The sequence below is a fragment of the Mirounga angustirostris genome, unplaced genomic scaffold, assembly GCF_029215605.1.
Source record: "Mirounga angustirostris isolate CCGP_5_RB_7025 unplaced genomic scaffold, mMirAng1.0.hap1 SCAF_2, whole genome shotgun sequence".
Taxonomy (NCBI): Eukaryota; Metazoa; Chordata; class Mammalia; order Carnivora; family Phocidae; genus Mirounga; species Mirounga angustirostris.
In genome coordinates this window covers 94,376,248-94,391,477 of record NW_026991710.1, presented here as the reverse complement: position 1 = coordinate 94,391,477, position 15,230 = coordinate 94,376,248, and the positions used below count along the sequence as shown (strand labels likewise).

Genomic DNA, 15,230 nt, shown 5'->3' with positions numbered 1-15,230 from the left:
GTCACAGAGTAGGTTTTGCGAAGGACAGTCCTCTGAGGACCCAGTGTCGTGGATTCTCGCCCAGTTGGAGAGGGGTGCTGTATATCACAGCCTAGGGGAGGGTGGTAAAGATGTGGTTGGGTAACTTTCAGAGGTGATTATTTGAGGACAGTGTCCCTGAGCCTACATTGATAAACACCAGAGAAGACCCTTACCAGAAAATGACCAGTGTAGTATCACGAGACTGAGATTGTCCTCAAATTTTAATACAAAATTTCTATAGTCTCAAGAAGGATCTCTAATGTTCAACTTCAATCATAAACAATTGCTTTCACCCAAACATTAGCTCCCTTCAATCCTGGACATCCGAATTCTGCCCCTATGTCTATGTTATTAAAAGTTATGGCTCTAAAGGAAAAATGGATCAGTGTCTTAAAAATTCTCACATTTGCATTTGATATGATGATGACCAGCTATGAAAATATTTAGAGGCTCCTTTAAAAAAAAAAAAAGAAAAAATACCTTCTTGAAAACTTTACTTTATTAGAGAATCTAGCCCAAATGTGGAAAATTTAAAATCACTCTATTTACCAAAACTGGCTCACAATAAGCTTACTAGGAAAAAAAAAAAAAAATAACAACAATGATCAGTAAATGCCTACACTTAACATTCTTAATTGTGGGATAATTTTAAGATCCATGTTGATGTACTTATAAGGTAAATCCCTCTGTTTAATAATAATAAAAAAATTCCCACATAACATTTTGTTTTTTACACTCATATACACATATAAAAGTTGGGAGACAGGTCTTAGAAATATGTTTATAATGGATATACATAATATTGTGAAATAAAATCTGAATAAAAATTTTATTCCAACAACATTTCTCTATTTTTAAATCATGTTTATTGTTTAAGTTTTTATCACAGTGGAGATTAATTTATGCTTAATCATCCAGTGAGTGCCTACTGTCAACTTCATCCAATTCCAAAAAAGTAAAGTCAACTCATTCATACACTCTAAGCTTGTTCCCATCCCACCATTCATTGCCTGTGTCTTTTTCCCCTTTTAACAGCAACATAATGGTAAGATTGTGAAAAGGTATAACTAATAGGCTTATATGTAAAATACCATTTCTTCAAGTATTCAGAGAGCAGTACATTTGTCTGCATTGTACATTAGAAAACGATTTGTGACATTATTTCTAAGTAGAGGAGAGTGGCTCCTGGTGGGAGTGTAATGAAGTTGTATGTCATAGTGTATGACAAGGATTTACAGCATTCTAGAATTTTCACAACTCTTCCCATGTTAGTGAGTGTCATTAGGTGAACGTATGTTTCTAGTCTCAGCTGTCAGACATGGGATCTCCAACTACGAATAAATAGAGCATACACTCAACATGTGTAGTGCAAATACTAAGTAAACAGAATGACATAGAATAAACTCATAGTTGCCAACTAGTGAATGGTTCGGCCGGGAGGTCCTGATTTTATGATGTCTGTGACGTGCATCCCTATTCTCAAGTGAACACTGTCACTGTTCCGTGTCAGCCACAATGACTGGGAAACGCTACTGAGGTGGGGAGAGGGGGTGAAGAAGAGAGAGGGAAGTAGAAACTCATTTCACAAGCAACAGATACAATTTCTCTGTCACTTCTGTAAAACAGGTGAAGTCTGATCTGTTAACAAGATCTCAAACCTCTCAGACAAAGAAGGTACCAGTATGGAGAACTGTAAATGTTCCATTTAATGAAGTGTTGGCACCTATGTAATATGGATTGTGTGGCCCAGACAACAAAAAGGATGAAGAAGATGTTTTTTAAAGTTAAAACTTTGGAAATACAACACCTGAACATTAAAAAATCACATTATAAAAAAGCCATCAGTTACAAAAACATTCAAATAACGGCCCTGTTTAAAGATGCCACATAAGCAATAATCTTTAGTACTTTGAACAAAAGTCAGAGCTTTGTGGCTTTGTCTTAATTATGCATTTAACGCAATGTTATTCATTAAAATGAAATAGAAGAAAAACTATAAAATTCTTCCAGAGGCAAATTATTGGTAGGGGGAGAACAAAAGTAAAATATGACAACCGATTTATACATTTACTTAATTGCATGTATTTTTCCCCCAGAAGTGTCCACAGCTTATAAGAAAAAGAAAACAAAAACATAAAGCAAAACAAAACAAAAAACTAACACAAACAAACAAACAAAAAACCCAAAAAAGTATAAAAACGGTGCCATGTATCTTTTCATTTTCTTCCACTGCATTCAGTTTTGAGGGAAAAGTGTTCTTTCATGGTAAAGTGTTCTGAGTTCACATATGTTAAATTCTAGAAAAGCAACATTTGGAGCCTGTCTTTCAAATTCATTCTTGAATGCGTTGCACCCTCAACAGATATGCCAAGCAGCCAGCTAAAAATTCTCTTAATTAGGAAATAAACATACATACACACATACACGCAAACAAATCTTTTTAAGAGAAAAGAAACCATTCCTCATCTGGGACACACACATATCAAGACTCAAAACTAAGGTCTGACATGGTCACTTAATTGATTTAAATAATTCAGACTTCTAAAAGGTTCAGTGCCAAAACTCTCTGTATCAGTATTCGAATAAAATACATTTTTGCATTTTAGGTTTGTGCTTTTTACAGCTGTCTTAATTCCATAGAATCTTGTTAGTAAGATCAGATCAGGGAGTGTTAGAACTGTTTACCAACATTTTACTTTTAGTAGTTGTTAGACTAAATTATAGTGATAAAAATCCAATGACTGAACAGATTCGTTACTATCCTGTGGGCTGTTGGCTCATTTCACCTTCTTTTCATGTTTAATATGGCCATTTCTTTTGTACTTGCCATTGAGGATCCCATTATGGTAATGTCCATTAACTGTGCTATGCTTATTTCTAGACCACAAACTTTTGATTTTTCTGTAGATAAATTTTGTCACCCAGGACAAGAAGAAGTAGAACAAGGCAGCACCAAGCAAAAGCACAAAGGCAATATCCAGTAAAAAATACTGACAGAAAGAGATTTGATGGACAGCGGCACGTAGGTGATGGGCTCCGTTGTGACGAAGAATGTAATCTATCCAATAGACAGTCCGATTGACAGGGTGACCAGGTTGATCCTTGTGGATTTCTGAAAGCTTCTGGGCCCTCTGACGGTAGCTATGGAGTGGAGAGGCAGAACACAGAATGATCATGTCAATACAAGGTTCAGTATTATGGCTTTCTCAATATAAAAATGAGGAAAATAATAAAAGCAACTATTCTTTATTAAGTACCTAGTATGTGCCAAGCACTGTGTTAAGTGCTTTAAACACAGTATCTTATGTTAAGACAATAAATTTTAAACAAGTGAGGAAAATGGAACTCGGGAGAGACTAAGTGACCTGATTATGATTACAAAGTTGAGATTCAGATTCAAGTGTTTCTGACTCTACACTCCAGTTTTTTTGGTTTTGTTTTGTTTTTTTGCTATACCATACACCTCTTACCCACACATACTCCTTCTCTCAATATGCTTTCTCCCCCAATTTGGGAAATCCTGGTAGAATATTATTCAAGGTCATACATGCTAGCCATATGATTGCTATCTTTATTTTTCAAATTATAGAAGACATGCAGAAGACATTAGACACAGGAATCTAAAGGATATTTCTATATTTGGTCTATTGACAACCTCTTGGTAATAATCAGTTTATTGACAATATGCTGTGGTATATATATATATTTCATCTGCTTTCAATTGAAAACTTACCTGGGATTATTGATAACTTTCACCAGTGCTTCATATAGCTCTCCTTCAGTAACTGTCTTCCATTCTAGCAATATCCCCATGCCTTTTGCCTGGACCCGAGTCATAGTATCATAGTGGTCTCCAAAGAGTGGGATTCCCACTACAGGTACACCGTGATACATAGTTTCAAAAATACTATTCAAACCACCATGGCTCAGGAAGGCTTTAATATTTGAATGCCCTAAAGAAGGATTAAAAAAGAAAACAACTTAGCAGTACTGTGAATTACTCGAAAAAGGGATTTTCCAGAAATCTCTTAAAAGTCAACACTATAATACACATTTTAGATACAGGATTTTTAAAGGCATGATTTCACTGATTCCTGCTCTACATCACTTAAAATGCTTATTATATAAATAATTAACTGATCTGTATATATTAGTTAAGAGCCATTTTTAAATCACTGAAATTTACAGCTTTAGGGAGTGTATTACAACTTTCCCTCAACTGTAAGTATCCACTGACTAGCCACATCTATTTAAATGGCCAATAATAAATAGGAAGTCAACAAAAGCAAGAAATGCCAAAAATACCAGGGTGCAACCACATTCTACTAAAAGTAGACATCCAGGGCACCTGGGTGGCTCAGTCGGTTTAGCATCTGCCTTTAGCTCAGGTCATGATTCCAGGGTCTTGGAATCGAGCCCCGCGTCGGGCTCCCTGCTCAGCAGGAAGCCTGCTTTCTCCCTCTCCCTCTGCCTGCAGCTTCCCCTGCTTGTGTTCTCTCTCTCTCTGTCAAATGAATAAATAAAAATCTTTTTTAAAAATAAAAATAAAAAAAATAAAAGTAGACATCCATTTCTGGATATCCAAGTATTTACCTCTCTATACATATATTTTAAAGATTTTGTTTATTTGAGAGAGAGAGAGAGAGAGCAAGAGAGCACAAGCAGGGGGACCGGCAGAGGGAGAGGGCGAAGCAGACTCCCCACTGAGCAGGGAGCCCAATGTGGGGCTCGATCTCAGGACCCCGAGATCATGACCTGAGCCGAAGGCAGACGTTTAACCGACTGAGTCACCCAGGTGCCCTGGCATTTATCTATATTAATAAGTAGAATGCATTTTGTAAAAAAAAAAAAAAAAAATGTTGAGATGTGGGGCTAGACTCCTGAAATCCACGAAGAGTTTATGTGCTTATCCAAGGAGGAACACTGTACCGTACAATTTACAACATTCAAGTCATGTCAGCTTCTATGCTTCACAATTTTAGGGTCCAATTTCACAGTTTGGGTATATAAACAAGTAGGGACTGACACATAAAAATCAGTTGTAAGCGATGGAACATCATGTAACATCTAGTTGTCATGGGGATAAAAAAAGATAATTTATCAAAATTAATGAGGTATTTCAAAACCCAGATCTCCTCCTGAGCAGCCTATATTCAGAAAGGGACCAAAAGCCTTGTATAAGAAGTGTAGGACAAAGAAACATTGCACTTAGGAATTGTGTGCCATGGCCAGAAAGGAACTACAGCTCACAGAAACAAACCTTTTAAATATTCATACACCAGGTAGAAAACGGACTCTGGGTGTTGAACCTTGGTCTCAACTGGGCACCGGGGCCCTCTTTACCCCCTGTCTAGCGGGGTTAGTCACTCAGTGTCACCTTTGCCTACAAATGGTTTCTCAACTCAGCCCACCTAATGGATCTGCCCTCTCAGTGCAGTTCAAACTTTCTTTTTAGCAGCAAAACCTTTTCTTTGAACAAAACCTTACTACCAAGCCCAGCAGTGACAAATGAGACAGTGCTGGTGGGTGGAGGGCAGGGGGGGAGTATGGAAGGAAGGGAAGGGAAAGAGAGTGGTTCAGTTCCTACTTCTCATCCTGGAGGAATCTTCTGATCACGGTTAATAGCCAACAGAGGACCCACAAAGTCATACCTGGTGATACAAAGGACACTAATCTCGGCAAAGGCAGAGAACTGAGATTCTGAGGAACCCGGAAGAGCTATGAATTTGAGGAGGACCACTGGGTGTGGACCACTGAGTAGCTACACCTTGCTGTACAGCCTCTCAGAAAAAAACCGTGAGAACAGTTCAGATGTTCTCCGATAGCGGTATCACACCGTGGCACTGAAAGAGTTGACAGGCGATTAATTTAAATTTCCTGCTTCTTTCTACCTTCTATGGAATCTGAAGTCATAATAGTAAAGACATAAAAAAAAAAAAAGAAAGAAAGAAAACGAAATACAAGCATTAAGAAAGGTAAATTGCCCTGTTTCTCCTTCAATTTTGTCATTTATAGAATAATACATATAATGGACTAGATGAAAAGGAATTATATATATAAAGAAAATTCCTCACTGTTTTTTAGTTATAAAAATCAATTTGCTGTTTTTTACGATGGGTCATTTTATAGCTTCTAAAAAATACTTTTCAAAAGCCTATTTTTAAGAATATTATTTAGAGCCACTTACATACCTCACTGTTTTTCAGTTACAAAATTCAATTTGCTGGTTTTTAGGACAGGTCATTGTAGCTTCTAAAAAATACTTTTCAAAAGCCTGTTTTTAAGAGTATTGTTTAAAGACAACTTACATAATCAGTTAGATTTTAGTATTATTGAACAGATGATAGTCAATATTACCAAAACTCAATAACATTTTTATAATTTCCTTAATATCTTAAAGGATAATATGGCATCATGTTTTCCTAGATATTTAATGAAATTACAGTTTTACTAACTATGCTTATTCAACACAGAGTTAAATTACTTATTTCAAATATCTTAAAAGAAGTGCATATAATTGTTATTTTAGTTTTTATCTGAGGATCAGAATCCCAATAAATAACTAAATCATGTGTTTATTTAATAAAATGTTTCAAAAATGTCTGGTGATTTAAGGGAAAATCTAAACATACGAACCAAATAAAGATAAGACAAACTGACTGTTTCCTTGGCCTTCTGCTTCTCTTTGGTTTCAAACAAATGAATAACTTTGAATTTTTCTGAGTTCTCAGATACATCTGTAATAAAACTCTAACACAAATCTACATTTTCACTGTTTTAATTTTACTATCTTTAGCTGATTAGTCTAATCAGGTATAATTTTATTCACTGCTAGTTTACACAGCTTACTAAGTATATTTTCCAGAAAATTAAAATTAGTAACTGGTCTAAAATTTTTAATTTATAGACCCAAATAATTATACTTGACAAATTATTTTCCAGTAAATAAAGACTTGACTTGTTGGTTTGAAATCTGAGATACTGGATGACATAATGACTCTCTCATAAACTACACACATTATTACAGAAGACGTTCAAGTGCAAAATCACATTTACACAATTAAGATCTAAAAGCCAAGTAAGTACCTACATGTCGCTGACTTACCAAGCAGGTCATTTTGTGGTAACCATTCTATGAGCTTCGTGTTGTTTCCTAGATTCTTTGGTTTGGTTCCAGAAAACCTAAAATGTATAGAGACAATGAATCTATCAAAAATCAAACTTTACTCCTGGTACGGACTCTGGTTAAATTATTAAATTTAAAATAAACGTTAAATGATCTTTTGTTGATATCTTAAGAAGGAAACCATGCTTTAGTAACAAAAAAAATTGTGATTTTCTTTTTCACATTTTCACTGATTGAGAGAGATCTAAAAACAAAACAAAACAAAACAAAAAACCCAAAAAAACACTTGGTTTGTCTTTTCCCGCCATCTTGGAGCCTGTGGAGGCCTGCTGGGAATAGGACTCCTATAATGCCAAATAATGTCTGGAAGGCTGTGGTCCAAAGCCATTTCTGCTGTCTATAAGCAGGGTTTCTGGAACCAGAGGGAGCACACAGCTCTTCTTAAAATCGAAGGCGTTTATGCTATGAATTCTATCTAGGCAAGAGATGTGCTTACGTGTACAAAGCAAAGAACAACACAGCAACTCCTGGTGGCAAACCAAACAAAACCAGAGGAATCTGGGGAAAAGTAACTAGTGCTCATGGAAACAGTGGCATGGTTCGTGTCAAATTCCGAAGCTACCTTCCTGCTAAAGCCATTGGCCACAGAATCCATGTGATGCTGTACCCCTCAAGGATTTAAATTTAATGAAAAGTAAATAAATAAAGGTGTAGATCTGTTCTCTTGTAAAAAAACAAAAAAGACACTTGGCTTATATTGGGATCTATTTTCCTTCAGTTCTCACCCAATTACAGAGATGGGGGTGACTTTCTGTGCTAGAAAGTCACTCTCCAGGGAACCCAGAAGGAGAAATGTGAAGAAGCAGGGAGAGTCACTGGGCAGTGGATGGATAGCTCCAGTCTCTGACACCTGGAGCCTAAAGGAAGGTGTGAGAATTGAAAGAAAGCAAAAAGGACTCTTCTCTAGCTTGGCCCCAGAGACAGGAGTTCTGTGGGGCGAAGGATATCACTAAGTGGTTTCTTGCCTTGATCTTTGCAAGATAAAACATGAACATGCTTAAGGACTGAGGGAGTGGCAAGAGTCTGAACTGAGCAGACACAAACTGCCCTAAATAAAGCAGAAGGGTACTTTCTGGGTTAAGCCTAATAGAGGAAACACAATCGGACTGGCATCCAAAGGAAAATGTCTTAAACAGTAGGGATAAAGTACGTATCCATTTCATAGCTCAGCCAGGAAAAGTGGGAGCTAATCTTTACACAGTTGTTATAAAGGAAAAATCCCTGTTACTCAGACCCTACTTGTAATGGCCTGAGACTTCGGGGACGATGTTGTTCACTGCAGTATTCCTGGATCCCAACGGCAATGACATTCAGGTCTGATGTTTACATGCTGGGTTGGGAAGTCCAGAGACAGACACTTCTTGGCAGGGCCTTCCAAAGGAAGCTGGGCGTAATCTATGGATCTGTTTTAACCAGCATTAACTGGCAAGTGATTGTGTTTTTTAAAACCTGGTCTCTTGGATAAATGAAATAAAAAGCATTTATAAAGGGCAAAAGGTTCCATGAAATATTTTACCTGTTTATTCATTCATCCATCATTCTTTACTTCATTCCAACACTGATTTGAAGGTATATAGAAGGTATGTAGAAATGCATGTAATTACAACAATTTTTTAAAATGACAATAACTAACAGAAGGAGAAACAGGATATAAAGCTGAGGGGTAACATAAAAGGATAAGGATAAATCATTCTGCATCATATTTTCCTTGTAGGCTATAGACTTGATATCTCTTTCTTTATCCATCACAGAGTCTTAGAAATTAGTCCCTAGATTTCAATACACTAAGAAACAAAATGAAAATTGAGGGGCATCCTGCTAATCTTGCCAGGGAGTCAGTGTGCTGTGCTTGACCGGGACCTGCAGGCTAAGCAAGGAGATACTGAAAATCAACAGTGAAGAAACAATCGACATTATTACCTTACCTCCAAATCACTTTTTGGGGCAATCTCCCCAGAGCTCCAGCCAGTTTGTTAGCAATGTCTTCTGACAGATACTTGACACCAGCTCCGAAAGATACCAGGACAAAGCCATGTTCATTAGCACCATTTACCCATCTTTGGAGATCCTACAAATCAAAATGTAGCAGTTAATTTTATGAAAGACCAATATAGTTCATAATCAGCTTCAACAAGAGCCCAGTTTTTAAAAAGACTTCAGGTAATTTTCTTAAACCATTAGGAAGTAAAGTACATAAAATTTTTCTTTAAATAACTGCTTTTGTTTAAAATATTTCACCTGACAACACTAACTGAAATAAGGAGGGTGGATGGCTAATTTAGTAAGACCAACAAATAACAACAACAAAAAATCTGTAGCTAACGGCCTAAGATCTCAGTCAAAAAATTAAAACTGATGCTTAAAACACGGTCAGTAATAAATTTGTATGAGGAGGGCGCCTGGGTGGCTCAGTGCATGAAGCGTCTGCCTTCGGCTCAGGTCAAGATCTCAGGGTCCTGGGATCGAGTCCCGCATCGGGCTCCTTGCTCATCGGGGAGTCTGCTTGTCCCTCTCCGTCTGCCTGCCGCCCCACTCTTGCTTGTGCTCTCTCTCTCAAATAAATAAAATCTTGAAAAAGATTCTTCTATGAGGATACAAGTGAAAGATGTGGATTGGACATAAAACAAAAACATTAACTACCACCCTCACCCCCACCCAGGAAGATTTTTGTTTTTAGGAGTGGGCTGACTTTATCTTGGTCTAAGCTTGGTAATTTTCATCTCTGAAGAGTCATCCTGTGTTATATGATAAGAAAGAGAAGGAGTTAGCTAATAGTTCCACAGATCCATAGGCCTAATGAGTTTTACTATTTCCCTAAATATTTCTCCAACTCACAGAGAACACAAATCATACATGCTCTATAGTGAGGCATCCAGGGCTTCTAGAAATCTCTGAATGGTTGCTCTCCCTCATGGTGCAGGAAAATGCTAAATTCCCAAACCTGTCCTTAGACAGCCAACAGATGCTCATGTAACTCATGCAGATCCGAGGTTAAGTAGGGACAACTCTAACACTGCAGGAATCACTCATTTTGGAGGAAGACACATGGATAAATTTTTGCCAGTATGGTTAATTTATACGGAAAATGAAAGCAGTTAGTTTTGAGGGATACTATCCTTGCTTTATTTTATTCTGTAGGCACAAACTTGCTTTTACGGTACGTTGACCCCTTGAATAAGTCTTTGTCAAAGACACTGAGCTTCAGTTTCCCGTAGGAAAACTAACAGGGCCACAGCACTTTGAGGAACAGGTAATTCCACAGTAAGGAAAACAAACGTGCTGTTGACAACACCTCTGCCATGATACCAGGCATGAAAACGGGACAGACCACTCTGTATTCATGATGTGCGGAGTGAGCTGTCCCAGTTAGGTCTCACGGACCCTGCAGGTCTCTCATTCAGAATGTTCTTTGCATTTCACACCCCTTTCTGACATACCCTGATTTACTGAAGGGGGAGTGGGGTGATAACTGCACAGTAAGAAGAACTGTCACAATGACATCACCACCCAGCTCAACACCAAGTATTTACATGGAACATTAGCCCCCCCATGTCTTCCCTTCCTTTGCTTTTCCCCCTTTTCTTTTATCACTTAATGAGATCTGTATTAATGACTCTATTGTACTCATTCTTAGCAGGGAAGAGGGGGCCACATTTTATTTGTGTCCGAAATGAGTTAGTGGGTAGTGTCGCTAGATGACTGGGATGATGATGGAAGGGGGTACACCCTTCTAGCTACTGAGTGGGTAAAATAGGCTGTGATTATTAATACAGCTTTCAATTTACATTCTACTACATTTAGCAAGAATATCACATGTACTGAAAATATAACAGTATTATCTGCGGATTCAAAGTAAGAAACAAGAACAAACTGATTTAAAATTTTCATTTTAGATGCAGTCCTAAGCCAGATGTACTTAAAACAAATATGAAGGCTGCATGGTAGAATGACTCTAATACTACATTTTATCCCTATGGTTTGTCTTCAAGTAATTTATCACCTACTACCCAGTTCTCTAAAGATTAAAATTTCAGGGTCAACGCCATTTTTAAAAAAGCTGACATTCACATATACTAAGCCTTACAATAATAATGTTATTTAAATTTTGTTTCCCAAGGACTTAAAAGGTCTTTGAGTTTCAACCGACTCTATGCAATAAATACTTCAGTTGTTTGTTCTTTGTTGTGCATGGCATAAAATAAAATCCATTAAGCTATTTTCCTAGATTTTTTCCAGCCATACTCATTAACCATTTACAAGAATATACTCAACCATCTAGCCTTTATTGATAAGAAAGGGAGCAGAGAAGATGTTAGTCATTATAGTTCCCTTCAGGAAAAGCGCTCAGCATTTTTAGAAGATAAAACTCCAATTGGCTTAGAATGAGGCCTCAAGGTAATTTCCAAACTGCTCTTCCCTGGGCTGGAGGGAGAGGGGATGTGAAAGGTCAGAGAAGGAACAGTGAGCCTGACACTGGGCTCCCGGACGTAACCCCCTCCCCCATGAGCTCTCATCTTCAGCTTGAATTCACAAAACGTTTGGTGTGACTTATGTTTTATGGGAACACAGAAGGGGTTGGGTTTTGGGCTTGGCTGACAAGCGTGCCAGACAGCAGGATGAGCTGCAGCAGGCAGAGGCTGAAGGGATCCCGAACGTGATGAACTCACGGTCAAGATTTGGGAACCGGAACTTCTTGAAAGGGCTGAGAGGCCCCAGGGGGCATCTTGCCTTTATATACATATTCAGTATTGTCGGGAATTTAAGACCCCGCAATTATAAAGTGCAAATTGATTTAATAACAACTCTTCAAAAAAAAATAATAACCTTCATAATAAGTGTGTTCAATATAAAAACAAAACAAAACAAAACAATTCTGGATATTTAACACTGTCAAAGATAAAGGTACTTTAGGGGCGCCTGGGTGGCTCAGTCGGTTAAGCGGCTGCCTTCGGCTCAGGTCATGATCCTGGGGTCCTGGGATAGAGCCCCACATCCGGCTCCCTGCTCAGTGGAGAGCCTGCGTCTCCCTCTCCCTCTGCCTGCCACTCTGCCTACTTGTGTTCTCTCTCTCTCTCTGTCAAATAAATAAAATATTTTAAAAAAAAGCAATAAAGGTACTTTAGAATGTCCCTGCCCCCCTGACAAATACCAGGTAAAAATATAGAGTAAAAACAAAAAAACCTCATTTACAGTATCAACAAAAACTATATATATCTAAGAGTAGAGCAAGCCTAACAAAATACACAAGATGTACATGAAGAAAAATTTACTGAAGGACAAAAAAGAAAAACTGAGGAAGTGGAGATGTAACATGTGCCAGGAAAGAAACATCAATGTTCTGAAGATGCTATTTTTTAAATAAAATTTTTATTTTAATAAAGATAAAAATGTTTAATAAAAGTTCAATGCATTCCCCGCCTACATTCCGAGAGGACTGCTACAGAACTAGAGCAGTCTAAAATTCATCTAGAAAAGAAAGTGTACAAGAAAGGCCAAGAAGATTTTGAAAAAGAACAGGGAAAGAGAGTTCTCCTTCTAGATAATCAGAATGCACTCTAGAATCTAGAGCCATCTCTATGAAATGTTCAGTGTTAGGAGAAGAGACAGCAATGAAGGGGGCAGCAGAGCCAGACCCCTGCCTACACAGGAACCGAGCATTTCCATCAGCGGGGTGAAGAGTCACCTACCACGAATTTAGAAAAAAAATGAGGTTAGATCCCTCTACTAATATCGAGAAGGATTAAAAAGTCAAAATGAATTAAAATATATGAAATACTTGAAAAAACTCCTCAAAAGATACTTTTATTGTTTCTGGGTGTGGAAGGCCTTCCTGGGCCAGTCACAAATCCCAGAAGTTATAAAGAAAACACTGAGAGGGGCACCTGGGTGGCTCAGTAGGTTAAGCATCTGCCTTCAGCTCAGGTCATGATCGCAGGGTCCTGGGATCAAGTCCCACATCGGGCTCCCGGCTCAGCGGGGAGCCTGCTTCTCCCTCTGCCTGCCGCTTCCCCTGCTTGTGCGCTCTCTTTCTCTGACAAATAAATAAATAAAATCTTTTTAAAAAATAAAAAAGCAAAATAACAATAATAATAGTAATAAATAGATGCAGAAATAATTTCAATATACATAATAAAAGATTGATAAGACAAAACAAAATAATGAGAAAAAAATTTCCACAAAATACTTCAGGAAACACCCATTTCACAGATGGAAAGCAAGTGGCATTCACATGGAAAGACACTTAGCTTCACATGCTAGCCAGAAAAACACAAATTCAAATTGTTTTCATCTCTTATTCTCTGTAGTCTCTGCAGTCCTCTGTTAGATGGTATCAACATAGAATTTAATCCATTTTAACTTAAAAAAAAAAACCCAAATACAGTATTTACCCTTAAGTATTATTGTTTTCTAATTTTCTGTCAACTTTTTTGTTTTGCTATAAAGATAAAATGTCTTTTCCTAAATGGCCTCTTGGTCTATTGACTTAGTTAGCACTTTTCCCACATTAAGATTATCTTTTAAATACCCATAGTTTCCTTTAGTAATTTTGTAGTTTCATTTCTTCATTTTTTTGGGGGGGGGGGTGTTGCAACACTGGTTTTATTTTTTATTTATTTATTTATTTATTTTTTACTAACATATATTATTTGTTTCAGAGATACAGGTCTGTGATTCAACAGTCTTGCACAATTCACAATGCTCATCATAGCACATACCCTCCCCAATGTCTATCACCCAGCCACCCCATCCCTCCCACCCTCCACCACTCCAGCAACCCTCAGTTGGTTTCCTGAGATTAAGAATTCCTCATATCGGTGAGATCATATGATACCTGTCTTTCTCTGAATGATTTATCTTGCTTAGCATAATACCCTCTAGTTCCATCTACGTTGTTGCAAATGGCAAGATTTTATTTTTTGATGGCTGCATAATATTCCATGGTGTGTGCGTATATATATATATATATATATATCCGTTCTTTATCCATTCATCTGTTGATGGACATCTACGCTCTTTCCATAGTTTGGCTATTGTGGACATTGCTACTATGAACATTGGGGTGCATGTGCCCCTCATTTCTTGAATTTTTAATCCTTCATCATCCAGAATCTCTTTTTGGAGGAAAGAATGAGGCTAGATGCATCTTTACTTTTAACCCAATGGATAGCCAGTCTTTTCAACACTATTGAATATTTCCTCTTGTTATTAATGTAAAATTCCGCCCTCTCAGCGGATTTCTGAATTCTATTCTGTTCCATGGATCTATATATCTGGTTATTCCTGTGCCTGGGCCAAAGACTTTTATTTACTGGTATCTTGTAACACATTTTAAATATCTGCAGTGTTAGATTTCTCTCATTAATTTTTATTCTGGGGATTTTACTAGTTATTCCTGTATTCAGCATCTTCTTTAAGGACTCTTCTTTTTTTTGTTGTTAGAAAATAGTGTATTATGTCAAGTTTTAAAAATCACAAGAGCTTTGGTTACAGTTTTGCTAAATACATCCACGGACACATTACTGCGGCCCCAAAAGTAGTAAATACTGCAGTGTTATATGAGTGAATTTAATTATTTTAACATTTCCTTTATTGTTGCCAAGTTTGTGAAATTTATAAATATCAAGGAGAAACTTGGAGAACAAAATAAACAATATGAACTTGTCATCGATCATTCTACTCCTATCTGCTCTGCAATATGTTGAGTGAGCTCAAAAATACAGTTTCATGGTAACAGGTAACTGCATTTGCATAAGTAGACAACCGACAAACCCCGACTCTTCTTTCTGAACACATCAACCGCCATTTACTCGCAGTACCACTCCTCACGTAGGTTATGACGATTTGCGCATATATGGACTGATAACACTTCATTTCACACACCCGATCAGTTAAAACAGTGCCTTCAGTCCTTTCTACTCAACTGGCTGGCACACATGCCGCACACTGCTCCCTAGATGGCGCAGCAAGCACGGAGTACGTGTGTCTGGTGTCTGCAGAGCGCTCCCCAGGCTTCTGACCATTA

The 15,230-nt window shown here is 37.6% G+C and overlaps 1 protein-coding gene and 1 pseudogene across 1 annotated transcript in view; one reads left to right on the top strand and one right to left on the bottom strand.

Moving 5' to 3' along the window:
• Positions 1-540: 540 nt before the first annotated feature.
• Positions 541-15,230, bottom strand: part of UGT8 (UDP glycosyltransferase 8) — an 86,352-nt gene continuing 71,662 nt past the window's right edge. The window contains exons 3-6 of the mRNA XM_064584979.1: positions 9,133-9,275; positions 7,127-7,203; positions 3,755-3,974; positions 541-3,162 (exon numbers count right to left, since the gene is read on the bottom strand). Of these exons, the coding sequence (XP_064441049.1) occupies positions 2,799-3,162; positions 3,755-3,974; positions 7,127-7,203; positions 9,133-9,275 (804 nt within the window). The 3' untranslated portion in view covers positions 541-2,798. The remainder of the gene's footprint in view (positions 3,163-3,754; positions 3,975-7,126; positions 7,204-9,132; positions 9,276-15,230) is intronic.
• On the top strand, positions 7,507-7,844 carry LOC123847555 (large ribosomal subunit protein eL33-like; annotated as a pseudogene).